The following is a 17,427-nucleotide window of genomic DNA, read 5'->3' as shown; positions in this document are numbered from 1 at the left end:
TGTATTTATCCAGAACCTAGATGATAAAGATGAGATTGTGACTTAAGTATTTCTAGGAATACTTTACTATTGCAACTAGAAAATCATATGTAAAAAACTTTTGCTACTTGACTGATGCTATTGTGACCTCTGTTATCTTCCTGTTGTTAATAATTACCTTAAAAAATGATTAATCTTGATCCTGATTAATCTTCTTCCTTTTATTCTGATAAAATGCTGTTAGAATCCTATTGGCTTGTAGTGAGTAAAAGAGATGTACTTCCCATATATTTTCATATTTTCATAGTTCACTGCTTTGTTTGCATTTTCTGACCATTCTGGTCAAGTGTGTTGGTTATGGTGCAAATTAAAATTTCAAGAAGACAATGCGTGCCTTAGCCACAACTTGGCAAAACTAAGTTTTGTTTACATGGTACAAAATTATGGCAGTGTCTTTAGGAATATTAGAAGCTGGAGGACTAAATAGCAAGACTATGTGTCTTCTCTCCTTATATCTAAAAATGTCCTTAATTGATGGGCCTATATTTCCAGACTCTATAAACTCTTGACAAAAAATCTATTTCGGAGGGAGATCACCCATTATCCAAATCTACCAGGCAGTAAATTAATTGTTAAACTCTGTGGGTGTAGGCAGCTGGAATTGGAAAGAAGTGAATCAGAATATAAAGGTTATTTATATTCTTTGAGAGCATTCAAATTCACTGAAGGACTTCATGTTTGGGAAGGAAATTATATTATAATATATAGAGAGTTAATACTAAATTCTCCTTCAGTACTTTTTGAGAATACATTCCTTACATCACTTGCTTTCTGCATATGAAAGAGCTACGCTTATGCAGCTTAGCTTTGTGCGTTGCAGGAAAAAAAAAGCTGAAAAATTATGTATTGTTTTCTGACACTTAATTTTTTATATAAAAATGCTTTTAAGGTATGCTTAGAATTGCACATTAATTACAAGTTTCACCATACTTTACCCTTCCTTTTGGCTGGCTTCAGTAATATTTATAACATAGAATATAGCTGAATCTCTGATCTAGAGTTGTATATCACAAAAACGGGAGCATTTTGGTTTAAATGTGCATTTCAGACGTATCTTTTTGAAAATACTTTTGATGCCAATGAATGTTAGTGGAAATCTTTTTTTTTTTTTATGTTGGCAGAGAAGTGCAGGCAAATTTGTAGAAGGAATTAAACTTTTTAAATGTGTTATTCATCCAGTTGAGATTTCTATATGTTTATTCCAAGTAAAAAATGAGAGAAGTTTCATGCAGTGTAATCAATGTAGTGTTATACAATTTGTCATTTTAAATTAAAAGCACTGGAATTCGTGGAACATGTTGGTTATGACTATTTTAAGTATTAATATTCCAATTTCATTTTAAATTCTTTTTATTTCAATTTTATTTTAAATTGTTTTTATTGGATTTTAGTAATAATTTATGTTTGGAACTCTGCACTTTGATATGACCTATGGGCTAATCAATAAACTAAACTCTAAAGTATTAGTGACTTTCTGATTGAATCCAATCTTACTATTATACAAAAGAACTTAAAGCACACATTTGAAAGAGCAAATATTGCTCTTTGGTTTCAGGAATATGGGATAGGATTGAGGCAGTGGTGAAATCCATTTTTTTTTACTACTGGTTCTGTGGGTGTGGCTTGGGAGTGGCAGGGGAAGGATACTACAAAATCTCCATTCCCATCCCACTCGGGTATTTGCGGTTCTCCGAACTACTCAAAATTTCCGCTACTGGTTCTCCGAACTGCTCAAAATTTTCACTACCGGTTCTCCAGAACCTGCTGGATTTCACCCCTGGATTAAGGCCCTTGAAACATTTATCAATTTTCTGTGGCGTATTTGCTCAAAATCCACATCTGAATATTACACAGGGAATCCTTGCTTAGTGACTTCAATTGGAACCAGCAACTTAGTGTCTAATCAATCCAACTGTTAAGTGAAGCAGTAGAACACTACAAGAAGCTTATGACACCACTTCCCATTTGGTCATTAAGCAAGTGACCATGGGACATTACATGAGACATGATGTGTCGTGACAGCAACTTATAATTTTACTACTGGTTTCTCCATTAACAAGTGGCAATGATGTGAAAACAGGACACTGTGATGGTCATAAATACGCACCAGTTGTGAGGTGCACAAATGTTGATTTATTTTATTTTATTATTTATTATTTTGTTATTTAATTTGTATACCGCCCTACTCCCGAAGGACTCAGGGCGGTGAACAGCCAAATAAAATACATATAATACAAATGTTAAAAAGCCATTAAAATACAATTAAATAATTGGCCCGGAAAACGAAATTTAAAACATTACATGACAATGGTAGATGGTTGTAAGCACAAAGACTGGACATAGACTTACTTACTCAGTTCATTCACAATTATACCCTTTATAAAAATATTACTATTTTTGTTTTTATGACAGCTGTTTCTAGTAAAAATCATTGGATACTTGACAATATTAATATAATATTCTTAAAGTACCTCTGTCTCTCTCTCACACATATACACATATATCTTTGATACATTGATTAGCCAGATATCATCTTGTGATAAATATATCTCCTGCCTTTTTTGATGACTAAGAACAGCACAATCTTATGTGTGTGTTTTTTTTCAGAGAAAACACAATAAAAGTATAGGAAAGATTTTTTTTTGTGGAAAAATAAATAAGCAAATAAATAGTAGATTAAAATTTAATACCAATACCAATAATATAACCTTAACAAAATGTGGATTAAATTGTGGTGCCTACTGGAGAAATTTGCAATAAATGGAAAACAAGTCAAAGCTAACATAATCTGTAGAAACAGGATGGAACACTGGGTGTTGGCTGAATGATTCTTTTTAACAAAAGCAGAGAGGTTACACATTTCCTTTGAGCATTCCTGCAACAAGTTAAGGACACAATATTACAAGATGTTGAGAACACTGACCCATGATTGTGTTTGTTTCCCAGCAGGGTATGCTTTCTCTGTATCAGCTGTTACTGGCATCAGTGAATGAACTGACTAGACAGTTTTGGACTCTGTTCAAGCAGTACCATCAGTTGCATTGAATAGTTGCCAGTGTGAAGAATGGGCTGTGATTACAAGTAAAGCCTCCGGTCTCCAAAGATGTGGAAGCATGTGACTAACCGGGGTTTCGTTAAACTTTCATGTATTCTTATTTACCTGGCCAGCTAGGGACCATAATGATGAATGGTGAGTTGTTTGTAATACAGTTCAGCCATTCTTCTCTTTTGCTGTGGTGTGCATGGATTGCATTGCACCACTTCTGATTGGTTAAAGGAAGTAGATTTTTCACCAGATTTTTCACTGCTATTGAGAGTTAAATAATCTCAACATTTTATTAGTTCTCATTCTGTTTGTTTAAATACAAAATAGTGTTCCTGAAGCCAGTGTTTCTAAGGCTTGACTTAAAAATAAAGCCAAAAGTCCAAATTTTCATTTGTAGATATTTTCATTTTACATACTAATGTCATACTGAAGAATGCCAAATGCACTTGCTATTTTGTTCTTAATAATATCTAATTTGCTTTGAAATGCTATGGTAAGCTTGAGGAAGGAAGTAATTCTGTCATAATTGATGAAAAGTATTGTGTGCACTAATTAAATGACGGCGAGATGTAGAATTTTAAGGCGAGTTAAAATTTAGTTTTGCAATTCACTTCCCTGGGTAGAATGTCATTGACATTTCTTGTTTGGGAAATTAATACTATGATTTATGAATGAAAAAAAAAAGAATATTTGCAGAGCAGTGAACTTAGCCTTTAAGACAAGCTTTGCTTGTTCTTTTCAACAGCAGCATAGAAGCATCCATACACATTCCTCCTTGCATCTGATATTTGATGCTTGCATTTATGTGAAGCATGTAGTCAATTAATGAAGTATTTTAATTAAAAGAGTAAATGAATGTACTCATTCAACACAAAATAAAAATTTTAAGAGACCGATCAAGTTTTTTCTATCAGTATACAAATAGTCCTTAACTCCACTACAATGGAGACATAATCACATGATCATAATTTGGATGGTTGGCAATCAGCATGTATTCACGATGGTTGCAGCAACCTGGGGCCAAGTTATCATAATTTGTGACCTTTCCAGCTGTCTTCTCACAAGGAAAGTCAATGGGGAAAGCCAGATTTGCTTAAAGACCACACTATTCAGTTAACAACCATCATAACAGCTATGTGATTTACTTAATGACCACTGATCCCACAAAAAAAGTTTTTAAAACTGGGCACAACTCATTTAATGACTGCCTCACTTAACAATGGAAGTTCCAGTCCCAATTATGGTTATAAATCAAGGACCACCTATATAGCATACTATGTTAGAGTTAACTCTAATCTACATTAAATTATTTTCAAGTAAATTTGTTTGGGAACTATGTTAGAATCTTTAAAAAAATACATACTGGTACATATCTATTCCACCATCAGTGGAATTCATTAAAAAATGGCAATATACCATCATTTAATGCAAACCAGAATACAGACGTTAATGGTTTTGCATTTTTAGCAATTATAAACTTTGCTTCTTGATGAATTCAGTGCCAATGAAACAGATGATATTTGCAAAATATGTAGATGTATTTGCCAGTATGATAAATGCAATATATTAAAAGTTATGCATAATACTTGATTTATATTTTGGGTTATGTGACAAGCCAATGTAGCTATTGCAGGTAACTGAAAGTAGCAAGAGATATTAAACAGGTTATTTCTCAAACAGGATAGCTTAGTAACCATGGTTTGGCATAGAGATAGTTGGACCTGATCACAGTGGTCCTAGTGACCACATCATGGCAAGATCTGATTAGTTGATCAAGTTTCCTTTCCTGTCACCTTAGGGAGACACTCCTATCTTTCTGGAAGCATTTTACTTCTAGATCAGTTCTCCATTCTGTATCACACACAATAAGCATAGTAGAGTCTAGAAAAGATAATTGCAACCACAGATATCAATCTAATTAGATAAGAGGGCAACTTAAGAGGGGGGGGAAAGGATCCAGGAAGATAGAAAAACATTGAATATTACCAGAGCATCACTTCGTTGCCGGTAAAGGAACTGGATCCTTTACTGCAGGTCTTGGAGTTAGAATGGCCTTTTATCCTACATGTTTTTCAGTAAAATGATTTCCTAATATTTTTAGAATTATTTGTACTTCTAATATTGCACCCATTTGTAATCCAGTTATTTATCTGCGGAATTTCAGGAGATGTGCCCTTGTGGCACGCTAGCCAGGCATTACTATAAGCTTCCTGTTAGTCTAGTTTCCCAGAAGACAGTTCAAGTATATGGGAGCCACACTGACTAAATCACCTTTCGTCATTTAACCTGATCAGAACGAACTATTATCTGTATATTATAAACTATCAAAAAATGTCAGTTTTTTTTCTGGTCAGATTTGTGCTGGAAGCTGTGATTTGCTGAAGTCTGCTTCAGCCCTCGGTATTGCCTCTCAGCATGGCTCCCTGCTCTCTTCGGCTATCAGTTTTTGTCATTTGTTCAGTCAGCAGGGTTCTCAAGCTCAAAACCCAATTCCTGCATGAAACTCCTTCCAATAGCATAAACCACTATATATTTTTTGATGCTACATGCATATATTAAAGCAAGATGGCCTGGCAATTAGAATTCATTTATATTCTAGAATAAAACACTTAAAGCATCTTAAGATTCAAATAAGCATTTGTTCACTGGCTATGTTGCTTCTTCGTGAATATCTTCTCAAAACAATGGAGAAATGGATTTTTCAATATCTGCACTGGTTGTTTCTACTTTTGTGTACACATTCTGTTTATGTATGAGTAGCACAGGAATTAATAATTAGTATTCATGAAAAGAAAAGCCTATTTACTCTGTATAACACACTCACTCCACTTTTATTGCATAAAAGAATGCAGGGATTTCTCTTTCAAGCAGATCTGCTTTGTCCTTGGTCATATTTATCCTTAAGCACATCAGATTTTTTTTTCTTAAGTAAAAGTAACATTTATTCCTACAGAAGGCGAACAAAATATGCCTCCGGCCACTGCTCATCTTCAAGCTGCTAGCCTTTCTGAAATGTTAACTGAAATAGAAACTGAAGAGAGATTTGATAAAGTTGGGGGTCTTCAGGGCAAACTATTGAAATGGCAAGGTTAACTATTGTGTTTTGATTATGTTACAATCAAATATTTATATTGTTGACAACCGAAAGGTTATATGAGGACCCGGATTGTAGGGGCAATAAGCTGACTTTGTATAAAAAGAACCAGCAGACTGTGAGTTCTAGTCCCACCTTAGACATGAAAACCGACTGGGTGACTTTAGTCCAGTCATACTCTCTCAGCCCAGCTTACCTCACAAGGTTGTTGTTGTGGGAAAAATAGAAGGAGGAGGAGAATTAGGTATTTTGCTGCCCTGGGTTATTTATAAGAATAATGAAGACAGGATTTTAAAAAATCTAAATAAAAAATAAAGATCTATAACTAACTTAAGTCTAACCCTACAGGTAAATACCAAGTAGAACAGTACTAATCATATTTGTGCTCATCAGACTACATAGGAATCATTTTTGGCATTGGAAGTTACACAAGGTTATCACCACATCATATTTATTTATTTATTATTTATTTATTGGTTCAATTTATATGGCGCCCTTCTCCGGAGACTCAGGGCGGCTTACAATGCGTTAAGCAATAGCCTTCATACTTTTGTATATACCTGCTTAGTAGGGCTTTTGGGCCACGCTAAGCGGTGTTTCTATCCAGGTGCCTTAACCATTAAATATATAACCGCTACATATATAATGTGGTAATACATAAGTATTGGATTTGTGAGATATTTATAAGGAACAAATTCTATCACTTATCTATCATTAATTCCCTTCTGTTAATACACATAGTCATCAATATGGTGTACTATTTATTTCTTGGTTTGTTTATTTATAAAATTTATATATTGGTGCAAATTCAGGACTCTCAGCATCTCACAAAACAAGACTATAAAGGGGTCGTTGGTACTCTGAGCTTGCCTGTTTTCTTGCAGCCATTTCATTACTCAAACTAGGTAACATCATCAGTGCTAGAGAATGGGGTAACAATATAGAGTAACAATTAAAAAACACTAGGCAATTTAAAACGAGACACGACATAGCAAAGATTATATAGTTAAAATCTGTAAATTGTTAATTCTTGAGATGTCAGATTACCATCCATTGGGACTAAATATTGTAAAGCACCAAATTCTGCTGATTTTTCCATTCACCAGTTTTGCTCAAGCAATAGGAAGGCTAATTGTGCTGCACATACACTTTGGGAGTAGAATGAGTCTGTTAGGGCATTTCACACACAGTTGGAAAACAGCTAATCACATGGCACTCGTTTTGTTGTTACTGCATAACAATGATTGGGGCATAGAAAAATAGCATTCTAAGGACCCACACAGGGTTGGTTTGTTTATCAAATTTAGATACCACCCATCTCACTCTCAGAGTGACTCTGGGCTATGTACAGCTAAACGCATAAATGTCATATAAAAATACAACACATCGGTTAAATGGGAGTCTTGTAAAAAACAAAGTTCAAATAATTAAAAATTAAAAGATGGGGGAGCACCTTCAAGGTACCTAACCACCCCCAAGGTTTCACGCCATTCTGTCAGTCCTATGCAAGTTGGCAAAACCAGGTCTTTACACACTTGCAAAAGACCAGGAAATCAGGGGCCCCACCTCATCTCTAGGGGAAAAATATTCCAAAGGGTGGGGACAACAGCAAAGAAGAGTCTCTTCCTGGATACCATTAATCAAAATTCTTTAATTGATGGGGTCCATAACATACCTTGCCTGGGTGATATGTCACGTTGTGAGTGTTGTTCCTAATTTGTTATACAGGTAGTTCTTGATTTATGATCACTATTGGGACTGGAATTTCCATTGGAGTCATAAGTTGAGTCATCATATGATCGTATACAATTTTATGCCAATTTTTACGATGGTCATAAGCCACTGTGGTCGTGGGTGCGAATCTACTTTAACCAATGATGTTTTTTTGCAAAAAGTTGTCATATGACTGCAGGATGCTGCAACTGGTCATAATGAAAGCTGGTGCCAAATTGCAATCATGTGATCATGGAGGTAAGGTAGCGGTTGTAAGTTTAAATTTAGGTCATAATTTAATTTTTCAGAGGCCATTGTTAATTCGACCTGTAGTTAAGTGAATGTTCATAGGTCAAGAACTACCTGTACAGTTTTTAAGGATATATGCACTCTCTCTGCTTGACAATTTAACAATGCTACTGTGAATATGAGCTCACTCTGTAACAGCCAGCCTGAGTTTGGATAATCCAAACAATATGGATCATTGTATGTGGGATTCAAAGTGTAAGCAGTTCTACAATCCATATAAATCATGGATTCAGATATAGATACAGATATATCACTGTACAGGTGTATGACGGGTCTTGTTGCACTTGTAATGATTGTCAAATAACTCTTAATAAACTGTACTATATTGAAGTACATGTGAAGCCTAGAATATTTGGCATATAATAAGGTTTATATCCTATCGCTTCTATACCAAATAAAAGTGTCAATTTTTCCAGCCTAAAAAATAATTTTCTTTCCAACTAGATACAAACTATATGAAAAACATCTCATGTAGAACAATAGGGCTGTGACCCTGAAGTAATTGATTTTTTTCTGAAAAGTAATGGAAGCTAGGACCCTTTATTAGCTGTGTGTATATTGTACAATAGTTACTTTTTTCTTTGCTTTAAGGGGAAACCTGACCTAAAAATCTATTCAATAACTTTCATTGAAATTCAAGAATGTATTTGATACCTACATTAATATCAAGTAATTATCTCTAGCTATAATAAAATAAAGGTCAAGACTGGTTCTATCTCTTAAGATGGAACACTGCCTGTTTTATTCAACATCTTATTACAAAAGTATGATTGAAAGAAAAGGGAAAAATGCCTTCTAATAGATTCCAATATAAATTTGCAAGATTGGTTCTTCGGATCTGTGATAGTTTAATTTTGTTGTACAGCACTATCTTTGTTGGATTAAAATAAACTCTTGGTCATTTAACCTAGAATGCAGATTTCCTATTTTGCAAGTTTCTCTTTTAATTCTTTTTGAGGTCCCTATCACATGAAAATATAAAATCCTGATAATATTTACTATTAATATTAGTACCAGATTAGAGTTGAAAAGTGAGCTAAATAAAACGGACCTTTTATGCTGCCTCTTCTGAATTTCAGTGCTTCCTCTCAGGGACTAATCTCATAGTTCAGGTGATTAAAACAGGAAATTGAAGGTTTAGCATAAGAAGAGATTTTTATCTTGTGAAAAGATCTTTGAATGTATGTGTTAATAGTTTTGGGTCTCTGCATCATTATATTAAAAGGTTACATAATTTGATTCGTTTGCATTTCTACTGAAAATTGCTATTGTTCTTTAATAATGAATAAATCTGCAATTGCTTATTTAAATTTTTTTAATAACTGCATGACATCCTTAAAAATTATAAATATATTGTAGGTTTAAAAATTCTCTTGCTAAAGGAATACATCTGAAATACAGCATGTCACTAGTAAATATTTTTAATTACCATAGAAGTATTTTATAGTAGGTGCTGACCACTTGAGTGATAAATAAATATAAATGATTTGATAAACCAGGCCTTTCTATTGTACTGTTTATCATTTAAATTCATATTGATTATTACAGTTGTTACAGGTAGTCCTTGACTTATGACCATTCAATTAGCAACCATTCAAAATTATGACGGTGCTGAGCAAAGAGACGTATGACCTATACTTGTGGTTATAGCTGCTACAGCACCCCCAAAATCTTGGCCTGCTACCCATCCTGGTGGATCCCCACATCCTTGGGGCCTTCTCCCTGCCCCATTACCCCTTGCTCTACATCAGCTGATTCTCTTTCACAAAGATGATCTTCAGAAATCTTTTTGGAAAGGCGATTTTTTTGGCCATCTTTTGGAAGCTTATAAAACAGCATCCACTTTCAGGATGGCACTAGATGGCTTTTGTATAGGAAAACCATGGGCTGATTCTCTTTTGGAAAGGTGGATTGTCTTTCTGAAAGAGCACCTATCCGATTTGTCATGCAACATTCCTGCAGAGGTTGCCTTGTAGCATTCTAGAAGTGGCCGCCACCCCATGTTCCACTTAATGGCAGTAATGGGGAGAGCCAGATTTTTAAGCAAGGCAGTCACTTGAGCTTGCTTAATGACCACAACAATTTATGACCATAATTCTAGCTCAGTTATGGTTGTAAATCAAGGACTACCTGTAATTCATAATGAGCTGTTTGTTGACTTCTGTCTCTAACAGGAGTATACTGTAAGCTGCTCAGAATCACATCGAACTTCAGAATGGATGGCAACTAAATTTGATAATAATTATAATAATCATATAATTATAATAATTATAATAATCCTAAAAAAAGACTTGTGCTACCTTTTGGGTCCTTGAATGACTCTTTACATTAGTATTCAATCTCAGTATTTTTTTTTTACCATAATTGATTCTGTTAAGTCTAAAAAAAAAGACTATTTTTCTTGTGTTTAGCTGTTTTATTTTGCTGCAATGTGCTTTTGGGCCTAGATTTGTGTTGAAATAATTCACAGGACAATCTTTGATTTGTTTAAAATCTATAGAGTGGGTTGGGGTCACAAAAGTCAAGATGGTGAATTGCAACTCTGCAATTGAAGTATCATCCCACTGTATGTGTAGGCAATATTGATGCCTGTACAAAAGGGAGTTGAGGGCACAATTGTGATTCCCACTCTTGATGTTTTGGACAACCCCAATCCCCTTGCAGATAGCCTGGTCTCAGAGCAATTTTCTGAAATAGCAGCAACAATAGCAGTGTGAACGTGTATATTTTCAGGATGTTTATATATCTAGGACAGCTGGAAATATAAAGAAAACCCTTCTGAAAACTCCAAGATAGAATCTCATGTTGAAGGACTATATCTGTGTATTCAAATTTTAATTTTCCCACGATCAGGATATCCAAATTTTGACAGAATATCAAGTATCGTATCAACTGGAAAGTTAAACTCCTGTAAATTTATGAGAGAAGAATAACAACTAAATAAATCCGTAGCATTATTGATTTTTTTGTGCTTATCCATATTGGTTTTCATGTTTTGTTTTCATTGTAAAACACAAACTGCTGATTTTTAAAAAATAGAATTAAACTAGCTCAAGGTAATTTAGCAGTAATGTTAAAAAATATATTTTTTAACTTTAATATACTAATTTTGAGAAAGGCACAGAGTCATTAAAGTTGTAATCTTTTAATCAATATTGTTTATAGCTAATTATAACTACTGTGCCTTTGGGCCAAATCAGTGTGGGAGAACATATTTTATGTAATAATGTTCTGTAGCAATATGATTATCTGTAGACATCTTTTTTAAAAAAACCCACAAAGCCCATTTAGTTACAGATGTGCTATTTACCTCTGCTGAAAATAAAAAGTGTCCATGAAGTGTATGTAAACATGAACGTAGCACTGATCAGCAAGTTTTAAATCAATCTTGTCTTTTCTTAGGATAGCACAACGTTGAATAGCCTTATAATTTAGGATGAGCCTTGATTTCTATCTTCCATAGCTATATGTAGACACAATTGCACAATAACTATATGTAGGCACAATAATTTCAAATGGGAAACGATCCAGCTTCCTTCATGTATTTGAGGCAACTATATAAAATACAATTTTATAATTAAATTATGACTAGTTGCTAACAGTATGAACTGAGCAGTGAGTTACATTTCTTGCATATCATGCATGAATGGTATTGATTGCATTTCTTAGAATCCAGTCAAAATGTATGGATTCTGTTTCTTGTGGCTCTTGGTCTAGTAAAATTTGATTTTAAGTAGCTATACTATAATTGTAAAAAACTACTCAAGAATACAACTTTAAAAAAATTGATAGAATTCAACTCATGCCAAGTCAATTCAGCCTCAATGGGCAAATTTTATGAGCAAATTAGAAGTAATGTTTAAAATATTGCTGACCAGTGTCATTTGAAGAATACAATCTAAAAACAAAAGGTCTTACATCTGACAGGATTGTGCATTTGTGAAATGGATATTAAACGCAATTTCAAGTACAGTGGGGCAAAAAAGTATTTAGTCAGCCACCAATTGTGCAAGTTCTCCCACTTAAAAAGATGAGATAGGCCTGTAATTGTCATCATAGGTAGACCTCAACTATGAGAGACAAAGTGAGAAACTCTGTATAAAGTTCTTGACTCACTGGTGTAGTTAGGATAGCTTCCTATAGAAATAACAGCAAACATTCTTACAATTTCCTTTATATACACTGCAAATATATAAGCATTTTTATTGTCTGCAGGAATATTTGCATGTTAAGTTATCCATATGTAAACCACTGAAAACCTTTACATGGTAACATTTACAGTGTTGTTTACTACCGTGTTTCCCCAAAATAAGATCCTGTTTTATATTTTTTTGAACCCCGAAATAAGTGCTTGGCCTTATTTTCGGGGAGATCTTATTATTTTGGGGCACATGAAGGAAACCAGAGGAAATGGCGGGGACCAGCTGCACATGCATTTAAATATTTTTGGGGAGAGCTTATTTTCACCGGGAGGGGGCTTATTTTAGCACATGCGCTCAAAAGCCTGATTGGGTTTATTATCAAGGGATGTTTTATTAATGTAGGTAATGTGGGTCCAGCTAGATGATCACTGAAGGACCCTCTTGATTCATAGTATTGTAAGAAAGAAAATGTGCTTATCCAGTTGAGACAGTACAAAGGCAGAACAAAGTTCCTTTGAAGTAGAAACATTCAGAAGAGGGGGCCCTCAGTTATCAGAGATAGAGACATTTTAACCATTTGAAGGTTAAAAGAGATCAAGGATGACCACATGTAATATCAACAAGAGATAATTTGAATCTATGCTTCAGTGATTTACAAGAAGAATTATGACTGTTTGGCAAAGATAATGTAAAACTTAGTAATTAGGAAATGTCAATTAAATATAATAAATGTATATGACCACATAAACTGCTGAGTTAACAGAATCCTTTGTCTTAGAAGGGTATAAAACCATTGTAACTAAGTTTTGTTCAAAGCTTCATGTACAAACGGGCTTTGAACCTATTGCGCAATACACTGTCTCTGACTAACCTAGAAAAGTTGTGTTGGCCTAATTATTACACAACATTATTTTAGGGGAAACAGGGTATCAAAATGTTTTTAATTTATGAATTGTCTATGGTGCCTTTATATCCCTATGTAAATTATTTTCCTAAAAATACAACACTTGAAATAAACCATTAAGTTGAGTAATTTCTATATGAAAAATGTAAAATATCCATTGATTTTGATCTATGATTTGACGGTAGGAGACAGGCTTAACAAAAAAACTTCTTTGAACTTTTTTTCCAAAGTTATTATTTTTTTTTTACTAGGAACTTGTAGCTAGATTGACACTGTACAAGCTTAAATAGTGTTAGATATCTTCATCTGTCATATTTGAAAAATTGAATTAATTTGTTAGAGATTAAAAGAAGAAACATGTTGGGATTATGTGTTTAAAATAAATCATTTTGGGCTTGTTTTAGATCAGGGTGGAAAGAAGGAAGACATCCACAACATAGAACAATGTCTCTTTGGGGAAAATAAAAACAAGAATTAGGACTTTGTCTTGGCAGGATATGCATTTAATTAATGACATGTCTAAGAAGCAGGTTGATCAGTATGAACAAATCTGCATTTTTGGAGACACCTTGAGTTAGTTGTAAAGCATTTACAAGCATGACTACTACATATACCTAAATTGCTTCATACTTTCAGAATAGATAAATTGGCATAAAAATAAATTGATAAGCTGTTTTAAGACCCAAGTTTATAGCAATAGCAATAGCACTTACACTTACATACCGTTTTACAGTGCTTTACAGCCCTCTCTTAAGTGGTTTACAGAGTCAGCCTCTTGCCCTCAACAATCTGGGTCCTCATTTTACCCACCTCGGAAAGATGGAAGGCTGAGTCAACCTTGATGCTGGTGAGATTCGATCTGCCAAACTGCTGGCAGCCGGTGATCAGCAGAAGTAGCCTGCAGTACTGCACTCTAACTACTGTGCCACCATGGCTCTTATAATTAATTGATATTCAAATAGCAATTAAGATTATATGTGGTGATGCAAATCTAAATCCTAAAATGTTTGTATATATTTTTAATAAATGTCAAATGTTCTTCTAAATAGGATATATTTTCATTACTTTATTTTAGCAGCAGCATTATTCCGCAAAGCTTTTTTTTAACCAAGAAAGAATGCAACTAAGCCATTTTCAACATATGAAAGTAGATCTCATTTAGATCAGCTGCAGTCTTTAAATACTATCACTCAAACTTAACAAATTGTTAAGAACTATTTATTCATTCCTTTATTTAAATCATTTATATGACTATCAAACTAATGACAATGACTCTGGGCGGTGCATAGAGATTTAAAACCAAACATAATTTTAAGAATAGAAAATTAATAATCATAAGCAATTCTAATTATTGATAGTGCTTTTTTTAATTTTGCAAACTACTTAGCTTGAGGATTCTTTTTTATCTAGATGTATTTTGCTTGGCTAAAGATGTTAAAAGGAGCCATAAATATTTCAAAATGTAATATAAAACACTGAAAAGAGTACAAATTACTACAAAGGCAGAATGTAAGAATTATTGATAGATTGACAACATGAAAGTGGAAACGTTTATTTCAGCGATTCAAAGCATAATGGAAGACAAGACATTTCTGGTTTCCTTTGTTATCTTTACATTCAAATGTCTAAAATACAGCTGTTAGTGACTTCTGTTGAATGAAAATTGCTACTCAAGAAAATACATTTAGATATGTTTTCTTGAACCATGGATATCTTGTGAAGAATTTGGATTTGGTTTTATCTAGCCCACTAAGCAATTTTCATTTCTTTAGCATTTAAGAAACTGACAGTATTCAAACCATTAGAGAAGAAAGCACTATAGTTTGAGGAGCCAATGCATGGAAAATATTAGAGAATAAAATGTATTACATATATAGTATACATTTATACGTATATTACTATACTATACATTAGCAGTGCACATAGCCTATTTGATCTAATGATTAAGGCATCAGCCTAGAAAGCTGAAGATGGTGAGTTCAGGTTTCGCTTTAGCCAGGAAAATTGCTGGGAGAGTTTGGGCCAAGTCACTCTTTCTTAATCCAACCTACTTCTCAGGGTAGTTGTTGTTAGAAAAATAGCAGGAGGAAGGTGTAGGAAGGACATGTTTAGCGCCTTGAGTTATTGGTAAAAAGAATAAAGGCTGGATACAAATAAATAAATAAAATAGATATAAAGTAGTCAAGTATGCTATATTTCAGCATGAAGTAAGTATTTAAAAGTTCTACATCCAGGAGCGAATATATTTTAAATATTTGCCTACCTATTATTCTATAATTGTTATTGCTGAGTAACCATTCTCATTAAACACTAGGTAATTCTCCTTTTCTTAGCTGGGGTGAGGTATGTGATATTTTAAGGTGTAAAACATACCCACATGATCTGGCTGAATTCATGGGAACATAAGCGGATCTGTTCTGGAAATTTTTTTCAAACCTTATTATTGGTAAACTTTAGTTGATTATGGTAAACTTTAGTTATCCAGTTGATATTTCCAACATAGTCCTGTTTTCTATCTGGACTATGATTTCTTTTTCCTAATGGTGAAAAGCTTATATCCAATCTAATCCAAATCACCATGAGCCTCATCAAAAAAATATATTTATTTTTAAGCCACAGCAATGCTTTTTAGCTCATGTCTCTCTGCCACTGTTACTGAATCCTATTTTGTTGTTTTATGTTATGGAGTTAAAAGTAATCAGGGCTGGAAGCTATTGACAGAAAATAAGACTATGAATTTTTCCAATTCCCCCAAATTCTACTTCAATATAATCAATAAACAAAACAAGGACTGTGTAATTGTGTAAAAAAATGTGATAATTTGAACCGGGTTATCTCAATGAGAATTTTTATTAATTTGCTCTATGACCCCGTTTGTTTGTATTATCCATGTATTCTCAGGAGTCTTCACCCAAAGTTCAAAGATCAATAGTCTTCCTATATTGCTTTTTCAAAGCCCAACTTTTGCTTACACAGAGTATCACATGCAAACCATTGCCCATATGGTTCAGATCTTTGTACATATATGCACCTCATAGTACCCAAAAGGAAAAGCTATTCTTAGTATCTTCAGTTTCAAGAGTCTATGGAGATTCTCAATCATCCAGGTCATGGTTGTCCCAAAGATGCTTTTTCAAAAAGGTAACTGGACTTTTTTGGTTTTACCTTGAAAACATTCCGCTTCTCATCCAAAAAGCTTCTTCAGTTTGAAGGCTAATTTCAGTTTCTATACTGTTGTCATTAGTTTAATCTTTATATTTAAACTGTGTTTTTTTTCATTGCTACATCTTGCAGATCATTTGCATTTTCAGCTATCAGAATAGGTCAGGCCTTCCTTTGAACATAATACAAAAATATGGTTTAGCATTTTGGATTCGTGCACATTCTGATGTGTTAAAAAATAAATACAATTTATTGTAAATAAATTGAAGCAAACCAAATTCATAAATCACAGTTTATAGTAGACTTGATTTAGTGAGTATAGTTGAGTAAGCATACTGGGTTTGGGGTTACACATAAACTGCAGATAGTTAAAAATAGTACACATTTCCATGCTATAGCATCAAATATATATGTCTTGCATAAAATGTTTTGAAGCAGTTTTAAAGCTAAATTTTACTTTGTCATTTTGCATATTATTTCATAGGAAATAATTCTCACTTTATGACAGTTCTAGTATTGTACATTGACTACTGTGCAGAGTACTAAGTTTTCATAAGTTTAATCGGTCAAGGATCTCTGAGGTCAGTCATTGAAATGCCTACATATCATAAATAAATTTATATATTTGGAACATTTCTATTCCTGTACATAATCAGCCAAAATAGTGGCAGAAGTTAATATATTTTCAAGTTGCATTTCAGTAGGAACCTTATTTATTATATTGTTTAATCCATGCTAATTAGTAAGAACATGTCCTTTCAAGACACTGAATTATAAGTATAGGGTGAATCTAATCTTAACTTCATAATTGATGTTTCTCTATAGTTCCATAATTGTTTAACCTTGTCAGACTGTCCCCTTGTGTTTGTGTGAATTTTAAACTTAGTATTCATTGAAGTTAATCTATTTTCCCCTCTATTACAACTCCCACTTGGAGTTCCTGAAATATATTAGATAAGCTCATGGAATGGGTATTGTTTTATCATTTGCTAATAGTTACTTGAATATACATGGCAGA

The 17,427-nt window shown here is 33.6% G+C and overlaps 1 protein-coding gene across 1 annotated transcript in view; it reads left to right on the top strand.

Moving 5' to 3' along the window:
• The window catches only part of ST6GALNAC5 (ST6 N-acetylgalactosaminide alpha-2,6-sialyltransferase 5), a 78,595-nt gene that overhangs the window by 27,988 nt on the left and 33,180 nt on the right, over positions 1-17,427 (top strand). Inside the window, 2 exon segments of the mRNA XM_070941257.1 lie at positions 13,652-13,746; positions 16,328-16,388. Coding sequence (XP_070797358.1) covers positions 13,652-13,746; positions 16,328-16,388 — 156 coding nt within the window.

Source organism: Pituophis catenifer, unplaced genomic scaffold (assembly GCF_029215685.1).
Source record: "Pituophis catenifer annectens isolate HBS135680 unplaced genomic scaffold, rPitCat1.0.hap2 SCAF_3, whole genome shotgun sequence".
NCBI lineage: Eukaryota > Metazoa > Chordata > Lepidosauria > Squamata > Colubridae > Pituophis > Pituophis catenifer.
Note: the sequence above shows the minus strand (reverse complement) of the source record. Positions and strands in the feature narration are given on the sequence as shown.